This window comes from Lolium rigidum, chromosome 1, assembly GCF_022539505.1.
Source record: "Lolium rigidum isolate FL_2022 chromosome 1, APGP_CSIRO_Lrig_0.1, whole genome shotgun sequence".
Classification (NCBI taxonomy): domain Eukaryota; kingdom Viridiplantae; phylum Streptophyta; class Magnoliopsida; order Poales; family Poaceae; genus Lolium; species Lolium rigidum.
In genome coordinates this window covers 346675628-346687606 of record NC_061508.1, presented here as the reverse complement: position 1 = coordinate 346687606, position 11979 = coordinate 346675628, and the positions used below count along the sequence as shown (strand labels likewise).

The 11979-nt window shown below is 42.3% G+C and overlaps 1 protein-coding gene across 1 annotated transcript; it reads right to left on the bottom strand.

Annotated features, from left to right (window-relative positions):
* Window positions 1–296: 296 nt before the first annotated feature.
* Window positions 297–5349, bottom strand: LOC124684531 ((R)-mandelonitrile lyase-like). Its single transcript, XM_047218822.1, is given in 6 exon segments — window positions 297–553; window positions 692–1598; window positions 4262–4577; window positions 4774–4919; window positions 4922–5152; window positions 5268–5349. Coding segments are annotated over 6 exon segments (1749 nt in total). The 3' UTR covers window positions 297–486.
* Between the last annotated feature and the right edge of the window lie 6630 nt (window positions 5350–11979).

Below are 11979 nucleotides of genomic sequence, written 5' to 3'. Positions count from 1 at the left end.
GTTCGATGCTAAGAAGTTCGGGCACTGAAGCTCCATAGCCTAGCTAGGTTTTTGCTACCTCCTGAGCTCCTGGGCGGTATGTGTGGTTTCAAGATCCACCTGACACTAGCTCCATGTATTCCTTTTCGTGTGTTGAATCACTAAAAGTAGCGGGCTGTTACTCACTAAAAGTATCATATCCGGCCATCCCCGTATACTGTCAATAACTAAACAGCAAATGCAGCAATCACCTGTCCTGTACCATTCGCTTTGCAAAAACGTAATAGCTAGGCAACTCCTGCTTTCCTTTCCTCATTCATGCTTATCACTGTACAGTAGTATATACAGATCATTATTACCCCTACACGTTTTGTATCACTAACAAAAAAGTAGCAGTGGCAGTATGTTATGCACTGGATGTATGGAAGGGCAATACGGCGCACTTTGTAGGATGTCACTGAAATACTTGGTGTTATTGGATGTTCAGAAGCATTGGGGGTGTGTTGGTTATGATGATGTGTTGTTCACTAGTCTTCTGCTGTGCCGATCCCCAATCATCTTCAGCCCCACGTACCTGTTAGGTATCAACCATGTCAATGAATGTCTCAGTTAGTAGTATAACATTGCTCGGAACGATCTCTAATATTGAACACAATACAGACAATTATTTCTCCTGTAAAATAAGTGGTAGAAGAGCTGTCCAAAGTCATACCTGCCCATCATCATGATCGTGGCTTGAGGATTTGTCCCAGGTGTCACGCTGAATGTTGATCCATCCACCACGCGAAGAGAACGCGCGCTAGTAACTCGGAAATCCTTATCAACCACCCTTCCAACCACACACCCCCCATGATAATGCCACAGCGTTGTCACGGTCCGCTTGCAGAAATCTGCCACAGATGTATCGTTTGTACTCCAGTCAAGTGGCAGAGTTGCCCCAACAATTCTGAAGTCCCTCCTAACAGGCCCTCTCCTACCTTGGCTCGAAGATCCTAATGGCGAACGGAATATATCCATTGTCCTGCTCCGGAGCACTTGTGCCACACGGCGCACACCCACGACACACTGTGCCAAGTCTTCAGGACGGCTGAAGTAGTTGAACCGCACAGAGGGGGTCTCCAGCGGATTGGGTGATGATAGCCAGAGTGAACCCTCAGAAAGTGGGCCAGGAACCTTTTCCATGATAGTTGCCATGGTAACATAGAGTGGAGAAGACGGGCTCATAAAAGGACCAGGGCGCAGCATGGGAGCAAGGGGGACGATGTATGACGCGGCCTCAAGGTAGGAGGCAGTCCCATTAGCAGAAGGGATGCCAACTACCTGGATAAGCGAGTGATCAATAGGGACTGATGGGATGATGGAGATGCCGTTACGAGGGTTGTCAAACATATGCTTCCCAACATCAGGGGCATCAGCAGAAACAGAGATGCCAAGGGATGCAAGATCGCTAGCAGGGCCAATGCCACTCAGAAGCAGCAACTGGGGACTTCCTAGGGCACCTGCAGAAAGTATAACCTCCCCACCTGGACGCAATAGGGCATGGTGCTGCTGTAGAAGATGGTCTTGGTACACAACGCCAACTGCTCCTACTGCTGGACGTGACCTTCCACGGCGATCAGCTGGATAAATACAGAAGAAGTCAAAATTTACTCATACTTGCACATTTTGGAACTAACATTTATATGCTAGTACATGAAAACCATTGGTTCAGGATAATTCTTATGGTAGCTTATAATGGAAAGGAGTTAATCTGGTAGACTAGTACAAGTACATTCCACCGTTAAGCTTCTGTTTTTCCTGGAACTTGAGCAATCATAAATGAAGTGGACACTATAAATATCCACAAAACTTTTAGCTTTTAGTGCCAGTTTCACAAGAAGTGATAACCATGTTTAGTAGTTCGATCAGGTCTGAAATTTCTGAAATGTGCGGTCAGCATGTGCGAACTGGTATTTGATATATTGCTTATTTCCAATCCATAATTCAAAGAACTAACTCATTAAGATGCTAACTACTGCTATCATGTGGGGTGTTTGGAAAATAGGAAATAATATACTATCAGATGCTTGCTGGAGCTCTAGGCAGAATAGTTTGAAACAAACTTGTGCAAACGCTCAAGAAGTGGTGGTTGCTGTTACCAGGAGTTAAGGTTATGTGAGATGGATCACTTTATATAGACATTGGGGAGAAAAGTTTTGGCACTGCTAAGCGCTAAGAATAGGATGGCTTGGGTTAAACTGAAGGTAACAGAAGGCAGTGATGGAGCTTGAAGAAAATATTTAGGGGCAAAGCAACGAGAAAAACACCAATGTCACACTGGCATATCCTAAAAGGATCAATTGCCATGACAAGAACACACGAGATGGCAGTTAATTTTGAACTAGAGAGAATCAGAGGATTATTAATGTTGCTTTGTGAACAGATTTTCAAGCATGCAGAACTAGTGAACTACCAGTTGTGGGCGACCACACGTATACACACGAGTCTAAAAATAAATAGTTTTTTTGTGAAACCAACCAGGATCTTCAATTATCTAGCTTCTGAAGCGATTTAATCACAAACGCAGCACATATAAAAAACAATATTTTCTACTCTCTCAGTCTCAGGTAAGCTCAAATGGAATTGGTAAGGGAAATACACCAGCACAACCACACAAGGTTGGCTAGCTGGGCAGTGCGCGTGAAAAACATATTAAAGGCATACATGCCCAAGCTGGGAAACTAAAGTATATTACAGCCACAATTTCAATGAATAGTGGGAACAATGATTTCTCTGATCTCTAATATATGAAAAGTTGCATCACTGTCAATTATATTGGCTCATGGCTGAAATTGACAAAATTAATGATTGTGGTACCCAATATCGACGGTCGTGTTTTACATTGTTGAGGAAATTTTGGTAGAATTATTTATATTAAGTAAGTGAGTGATGTCTTGATAGATATTACACCAGATTGTTGGTCTCATGAATAATTCCTGCATGGAAATTTAATTTTGAAACTATTGAAGGTGAAATTAAATGTGTATGTGCATTGTCTTCAATAGTTTTTTATACTTTTGTATTTGAAACAAGAGAAGTATGAAGTAGTTCATGACCCAAAATGCAACCATTCATGCACATACAGATTATTCAAGTCTATTATCCTCGACCTTACTTTAAAGGAGGTGAAGGTCAGCTACATGGTCATGTAGACACCTATGGCATCGAAGATGGCCGTGAACATTCATGGGTCTTATCTGAACATATCAAGTGGACGAGTTGGGCACATGTTGCTTCATTGATACATACAATTTCTTCACAACATGCATCACCAATAAGGCTCTTGTCTCCAGTAGAGATAAACCCTTTCAAGCTCTTCCTTCCAAAATGGCCACACCATGCTCAAGGACGTGCTACAATCATAGTCAGAAGTAGCGAGGGAGGAAGAGTAAATGATGACAATGATGATGAAGGGCATGGCCTTCAAGAGAACATGGACCGTCATTGTTGATTGTAGTTTACTACAGCCCTATGTAGAGAGATGGATGGTGTATCTCTTGGGTTCTGTTCAATATATAGCAGAACTCTTGGAAGTTATCTTGCATCCAGTCATAGACCACTAAATATTCTAACATATTTTTATCTTAATTCATGATTGCTTTCTCATTTTGTATTTCTCAATATGTTCTAACATATTTTATCTTAAAAAATGAGATTATGAACTCACAAATAATAAATATCAAAAAATGCAGAATGTTTTATATTTGTGAGTTCATAATCTCATTTTTTATATTTATTATTAATATTAATCTTTCATTATACTTTATGAACTTATTAGTTATGGCTATGCACCCATTTCTGAGCTAAATGTAAGTGTCACATGCTACTGCGCACACTAGTATAAAACAGAAACCGAACAAATGATATTAAAAGTGTGTTACGCTCTGCTGTGCACATCACGATTTTGCCAGAGCTTATCTACTCAGAAGTCAGCATTTGTCTAGACAATTCATTATCATGTGTGTGAGTGTGATCCCAAAGACAGCATGATTGCATCATGCATCATGGATTACATATTTACAGCGAATGGCTTGTTTCTAGAAATCCAGCATTCAAGCTATTGGGCATGATCAAACAAATTGTAGTCGAAACTGACGAAAGTATTCTAGACACCACTTTCTAATGCAGCTATGAATTATGACAGGTAAATGATTCGTTCCAGACATTAGTTTATGGTAATGCAGTTATGCAGCATTATGGCAAACAACTAAACAAGCAAGAAGTAGAATAAGGCATCACTCACCTGGATCAATAGGGTTGATGATGACACGCGTGACCGTAGCACGAACAGCAACACGGAGACGGCCAGGACGGGCAAAAGCAAGGAGGTCCGCCGCACTGTGGCGTCGGCCCGATGCATCGAAGGTGGTGGCGCCGATCTTAGTCCCAGTGACATGGTCCACGGTGAATCCGTTCCACGGCGTCACATTAGCTTCCAGCAACGCTGCCCTCACTGCTGCCTGCCACCCATGCACCTCCGGCTGGAATGTCAGCTCCTGCTCCACCCACTCGTAGGATGCATTCACCAAATGCATGTCCCAGTCCGGCACCTCGGCGCCCTGGATCCCCAACAATCGGCAAACAAAATCACTTTCACAACTTAGCAATGTGGGATGGATAGACTACCAGTAATGGCGTGGATGTTCTTATTTTGGATATCGTATTTGGGATCTCTGTATGGCAGAATTGGCAGCTGTATAACTGACGAACCATGTTTGTCTGAACGAATAGTAGAGAAAGGTCGGAGAAAGGCACCTCTCCGTGTCCGTAAAACCAGCCCGGGTGCGCGCGTGAGTAGAACCCGGCATTGATGGCGGTGCCGCCGCCGAGCACCCGGGCGCGCACGTTGGCGACGCCGTCCTCTGAACTGAACCCCTGCGCGGGCGCGTCGGACTCGGGGAGGGGTCGGCGAGCGCGAGCGTCCTGACGAAGCCGCCGGCCGTGGCGAGCGCGGGGAACTCGGCGGGCGCGCCGCCGCGCTCGAGCAGCAGCACGCGGCCGCCCCCGGGGCCCGCGAGCGTGGCGGCCAGCGGGCACCCCGCGGCGCCGCCGCCCACCACGATGTAGTCGTACTCCTCCTCCGCCGCCGTCTCCGACGCGTCCGACACGTACCGCGCGTACCCCGGCGGCGCCCCTGCGTCGAACACACCTGGATCGGGTCAGAGGGGTGAGCAACCCGGAATCAGATCTCACGAATTTCAGCAACCAGACCAAAATTGATTGGCGGTTCTCGGGCGCTGCTTAGTTACCTCCGAAGGGGCGGGACTGGGCCGCGGCGACGAAGGGGAGGGCGAGGAGGAGGAGGAGGAGGCATGCGGGCATGGCGTCCATGGACGTAGGCCGTGGGTTTGGATTTGGGGGAGGAGACGGTGACCGGGAGTGTGCGTGACGAGACGAGCGGAGAAGACGAAGTGCAGCTGTTGGGGAGTGTGGAGGGAAACGGAAATGGGGAGCATGGCGGTTACGGATTACGGGGAAATGGCGTGTCGCTTCCAAATCCGTTGGGCCTTGTTTAGATGGTCCGGGAAGGGATGAGATTAAGCTCATTGGGCCGTCCATAGTTGAATTGGGCAATTTAGTGTCAGGCCGGCATACCACTTGAAAAATTTCAAAGTCGGACAAAATTTAAATCTGAGCAAATTTCAAAACCTAATAAAAATTAAAATTTTCACAAAATTTGAAATTTGTTCCAATTTAAATTTTGCTCAAATTTAAATTTGATCGAATTTTAAAGTTGCTCAAAATTAGAATTTTCTTGAATTTACAATTTGCTCAAATTTAAAAAATATGTTCAAAAATAGGAAAATAAAAAAGCAGAAAAAATAGAAAACCCGAATAAAGAAAAAAAAGGAACCGACAGAGAACCGACCAAACCAGAAAAAGAACCAAAGAAAAAAGGAAAAAACAAAACCCAAACCACATGGGCCGCGGCCCGCTTGCTCCCGCACGTGGGCGGACGTTAACCCGCGCCGCAGCGGGCACACATATACACTGCTCATTAGCTTTGCTTCCGTACGAACAAAATCACGCACGCACTTGAACAAAATTCAAAATTAAAATTTGTTTAAATTAGCCTAGATTTGAAATATTCTTAGATTTGAAATTTGCTCAGATTCAAATTTGCTCAGATTTGAATTTTTTTCGAATTCGCAATTTTCTTGAATTTAAAATTTTTAAATTTGATTTTTTTGTCCAAACAAGTTTAGTATTTTCAAAAAAAAAAGATAAATGAAAAAAACAACAAAAACAAAAAAACTGACATAAATTTTCTTAGATTTGAAATTTTGTTTAAATTTGAAAAAAAATCCAATTTGAAATTTACTTAGATTCAAAATTTGCTCACATTCAGATTTTGCTCAAATTTAAAATGTACTTGAATTTAAAATTTTCTCGAATTTAAAATTTGTTCAAAAACAGAAAGAAAGAAAGAGAAAAACAGAAAAAGCAGAAGAGAAACCGAAAAAACACGAAAAACCAGGAAAAGACTCGACCAAACCTTCCAGAAAGTTCAAAAACCAAAAAAAACCCGAAGCTCCTGGTTCATGCGCGTTGGTGGGCTGCGGCCTAAAATCCATCGCACGCTAGGGCGGGAAGTAGGATTTCCCCCGTAGCTGGGCGGAAAATAGATTTTTCCGTGTAAGTGCGAGTCAGTACTTAGACCCACTTAGACCCTCTCTAGCGGATCCCTATATTGGTCTGACTTTTAAAATTCTAGCCAATATGCAGGTTTCGGCAAATTTTTTCCAGAATAGAACACTAAATGAGCGTGACTCTTTATTTTTTTATAGGCCATCAAAAGCGTCCTCGCGCGGCCGCTATATGTACCACTAGAAGGGCACTATATGCACCTAAATCCGAGCTCTTCCCCACTGTATCCTCGCCCCCTCCTCCGCATTCCTCACCAAGATTCTGCCACCGACAACTGTGCACGAAACCTACAGATTCGGCACTCCTACTGCATGATGTCGTCGAGGAGGTCTTCAATTGTAGTCAGGGGCAGACGTGCTGCTCGCGGGGCATCCTCGTGCAAAAAGCCAGCCGCCCGCGACGACAGCGAGGTGAGAAAGCAGCGCTCGGACATAGCTCGCATTCGTGGTGCTCGACACTACATCAACTTCGGCCTCACGCAGCCACCCGCATTCTCTCGGCGCGAAGCCAATACATGCTTGGGAATTCTTTAGAAAATGTATTTCTCAGTGATTATACTGTTATTTGTTTACCTTATTTTCCAGAACTTTGGATTGCTAAATAGCCTTTTTTTAGTGAGCAAGAAGTATAATTGAGAGTATAATTTAATTTAGGTGACGTGGGCGCACCCCAACGACCGGAGTTCGATTTCTGTCAGGGACGAATTTTGGAATTGTCACGCTAAGTCCCGCTTCTACTATATCAAAAAGTGTCTAGTTTCGCCTAGACACGGTTACAAAAAAAAATCATAATTTACTTGTTGATCGAACGGTGTCTGAATTGCCATCCTAATGCACATGTTGGTACAATATTGCTCAGCTAACAATTATATTGAGCTAACATGGAAGTCCTTTTTATGTTTGTAGGAAAAAAATAGAGATTTCTGTATTTTATTTGAAAGCCAATAGGGTTTATGATCTAACTATTACTATGCGCATTTTGCTGAAAACATACTTAGCGACCACGTGTCAGCCTGTGCTTCATCTACAGTGTGGATACATGGCAGCCGCTGATCATTGTGGATGCTCTAATACTAATACATGTCCTTCCATACCATACCTAATTCTTGTTGTCCCAAATATCTTTATTTATTGAATTTTTTTGTTCAATGTAAGCATTCGCTGGTTGCAAAATGAATGTACACTCAAGTTACAATCTTTTAGTGTTTCACTTTTCCTAAAATTACTGCTTTTAATCGTTTTAGTATAGCATATTGTTTCATCGATTAGTTGTAGTCACTTCTATCGTTCTGAAGTCGTAGCAAATATTTTTGTTCCAGTTGGATAGTTCTCTCAAATAATGTTTACATGTCTCTTTGCTGATTGCCCTTCATTTCACTTTTCACTATTTTTTCAATTTCTTAAATCCAATTTTTAGCAAAGCCATAATTATTTTTCTCTTCAGAATTTTCCGTAACAACGCGTGGGGTATCATCTAGTTACATTAAACTGCAACCCCTTGTTAAGAGATCCTTTTGGATCTCATTAATCCTTTACTAGGTGCTAATTATAAGAGAGGAAACATGTTAGGCTTCTCTCTATTCAGCACGCTCCTAGATTTAAGAATTACAAAATTATATTAAAACCTCGTAAGTACGAGAAAACTCATTATAAGCCTACAGAATTTGGCTCTCTGTTGGATCTTTTTACAAGTTCATCTGAAAGCTGAATGTCGATTTTAGTGGGCCTTTCCGCCGGTCAATTTATCAAGGAAGTATCCACTTATTCAACAGGTTGTATAATTTATTGTCGAAAAAGCGTGGTTTCAACTAAATATATTCTAACTTGCAAGACGCTTTGGATCGTAGAAATCCTAATGACCATGTCACACATTTTATAAGTTAGATAAATATGATTAAATAATCATACACTAGAAATCACATTTAAGGTATTTCTTGAGATATTATATACCACCGGTACTTATACAATATAGATTATGAAATTGTCAAGAACTTTTTCGAATGATAAATTAACGAGTGTATACAAAGATACAGTGCAACTAATATTTAGCAATATTGGAATATATTTGTTTAACTATGTCAAGTAAGTAATAAAATTATAGTTACTAAGACCATCACATTGTAAAAATAAGTACTAGGGAAGTATAATAGGTTAGTACAAATTATGTATATATTAATTCAATTAGGGTCAAGATATGGAATAAATTGGCCTCGATAGGATTATCTTTACTATTAAATTAGAATATGTTTTTTTAGGGGAACCACACATTTCATTAGCTTTCAATAATAAACGGTATACAACGTGTGGATCACAAGGCTTGTCTAGCCAAAGGTAACGACCTGGTTCCAAATTGGAAGAGAATTTGGCCAGGTTATGAGCATCTACGTTACAATCCCTTATTTCATGTGTAAACAATATTTCATCAAAGCAGGGCATCATGGCTTGAATCTCCGGATCACCGACCTGTAATGACTTCTGGATCCTGCCTTGATTGCATAGATCACTCCAGCACAGTTCGAACTAACATGTACTCGTCGGGCACCAATATCTTGAGCAAGGGACAGGGCTTCCCGACATGCCAACGCTTCAAGTGTTGGAGGATCAGATATGACGTCCATGACCACCGCACTGGAGCCTTGAAAACGGCCAGCGTCATCTCTGCACACCACTTCCCACGCTCCTCTCTTGGAAACCTTAGCGTGTGCGCCATCAACATTGAATTTCAGACAACTATCCTTAGGCGCAGTCCATCGCTGGGCTCGCCTATTCGGTGTTGGGAGCACTTTTTTCTTTTCAGTGACCGGCATAGCAATTTGCAGCTCTTGGAGATAGCTCATGACAAAACTGAAGATAGATAATGGGTTCTGAAAAATCCCTTCATGTATTGCCTTTCTCCTAGCTGTCCAGATCGCCCATAAGACAACCAGCATTTTGACAAAATCTTCATGTTTCAGAGTTTCGATCAGATGGAATATCCACTGCTTGGCATCACTAGTATTATGAGCTGTTAAGTTCAGCAAGCTCCTCGTCAACCAGCGCCCACACACTCCGGGCCATCAAACAATCCAGGAGGGAGTGCTTCCATGTGTCTTCCGAACCCTGACAAATTGCACACATACTAGTGTTCTCCATGTTTCTGTGATGCAGAACATCACCTGTGGGTATTGACTATAAAGCTAGATGCCATGCAAAGTGTCTGATTTTGGATGGAACCTTAGTCTTCCACAACTTAGTCCACAGCTTGCCATCCCGCTCAGAATTAGAATGGTCGGCACGGCCATCTAACCAATCTTCCCGTCTCTTCTTAATACTAATCAACATTCTGTATGCAGAACGAACAGAAAACATACCCATAATTTCAAAATCCCATGCCCAGAAGTCGCCCTGAGCCCTTGTGCTGATGGGTATTTCTCTGATTAATTCCACATCCATAGGGAGGAAGCCGAGGTTCAGTTTTTCTATGTTCCATCGGCCTAAAGTGGGTTCAATCAGCTCACTCACCTTTTCTAGAGGATTCATAATTTTTGAGACATATGGACGCAAGCATGGACCGATGTACCGCTTGGAACGGTCTTTTATGGGCCAAAATATGCCCCCGCCCGTGTCCGCATGGCCTCGCAGGATACGGGTACCGTTTTGGCAAATTTATCTAACGGTCTTGTACGACTAGACTCAAAATAGCTCGAGTATGTATGCATGACGATCATAGGTAGTCCCATTGTGAGTCTATTCATGCACAGATCGTACAAACATTATCCGTACGTGAGCAGCCCCGGCCCTATGTTTTTCGGGGCCCTTGGGCGAAGTCGATAAAAGGACCCCTTGACGCAAATATGTGTACATATATTTACGATAAAAACAGCAATAAATAGTAGAAAATATAATAAGTATTTCTTACTAATTTAATTAACTCAATAAAAATCAAATTACAATGACTATGTCACCAATTATATTTCAATGCTTCACAAAAAATCTTCTTCGTGCATTTCTGGATGCAAAATCATCAAGAACAATTTCAAGATCAATGGTGTCCAGGATATCCTTCTCAATACAACATGTAGCCAAGCCATTCAATATGTCTTGTAACATAGTTGACCTCAAACAATTTTTCAGTAACCTCAAAAAATATAGTTACTTACTTACATTTGCAAAGTATGATGCTAGTTAGTTACTTACTGTTATTCGAGGATTGTTCGTTGACCTCAAGATCTCTGCCTATATTATCCTGATGATCTTGTCCCGGATCAGATATTGGCCTTCGATTATTGTTGTTGACGTCAACACTATTTTTAGCTGGAAAATACTTGTTTAAAGCACCTCTTTGCGATTCAATAAACTGATTATCTAGCTTTCTCTTTTTCTTTTTTTGTAGCACCAGACAATTATTTTGGCATTATAACACCTACAATGATGAAGTAATTTACATCAAATTAGACCCTAACTAAAAGAATAAGTCAAGAATTAGATGAAAATTAGACAAGAGATTTAATCATGGACTTACACAGAGGGGAAAAACGCTGACCAGCGAGAAGCAATCTGCGAGACAGATGAGAAAGACACATCCACACATAAACTAGCGATCTTCTATTCCTTTATATACGAATTGATTGAGGCAGCCAGGCAGGTAGTCGGTAGTCGGACCGATCGGAGAAGGAGCGGCGTCACGCATTTGCGCGAACTGGTGGCCTATCCTCGTGAGCAGCCCCGCTTGTGAATGCTCTTGATGGTGATGGGAGCTGGACCGGAAGGCCAGGCATTGATTTTTTTATGTTGTTTGCCTTTCTCACTTCCATACGAAACATTTTTCCAGCCCACAGTAGTATAGAAAAGATCCGGTCCTGGGCCCCTCCTGGCCTGGGCCCTAGGCGGCCGCCCATGCCTGCCATGGGTCAGGGCCGGCCCCGTACGTGAGGCATTTTCCTTCTGGAAATTACACTAGAAATAAACCGTCAGTTTCTGCTATCATAGCACAATCTACCTTGGTCTTCTGCATGAAACTTCATGTTGCTTTGAGATACACACACTCATTAATTAAACAATCCCTTTCTGCTATCCTAAAATATTTTATACGCATAAAAATAACATTTTATGTCTCAACGCTGAAAATCTTTATCACAATTTTGTGCACTCCTATGCTTTATAAATTAGCCAATCCTGTATCTAAAACTAAATCCTGAACAAGAAGTTTAAAATATAATGTTTATTTGTGGTTTTGTTCATATATTCTTAAATAGGCACACGTGGGTGTTGTCTCTGGCCCACCGCCACAGTTGGCATTGATGCCTGCAGGGTCTTCCCACCTCCGACGGGTTGC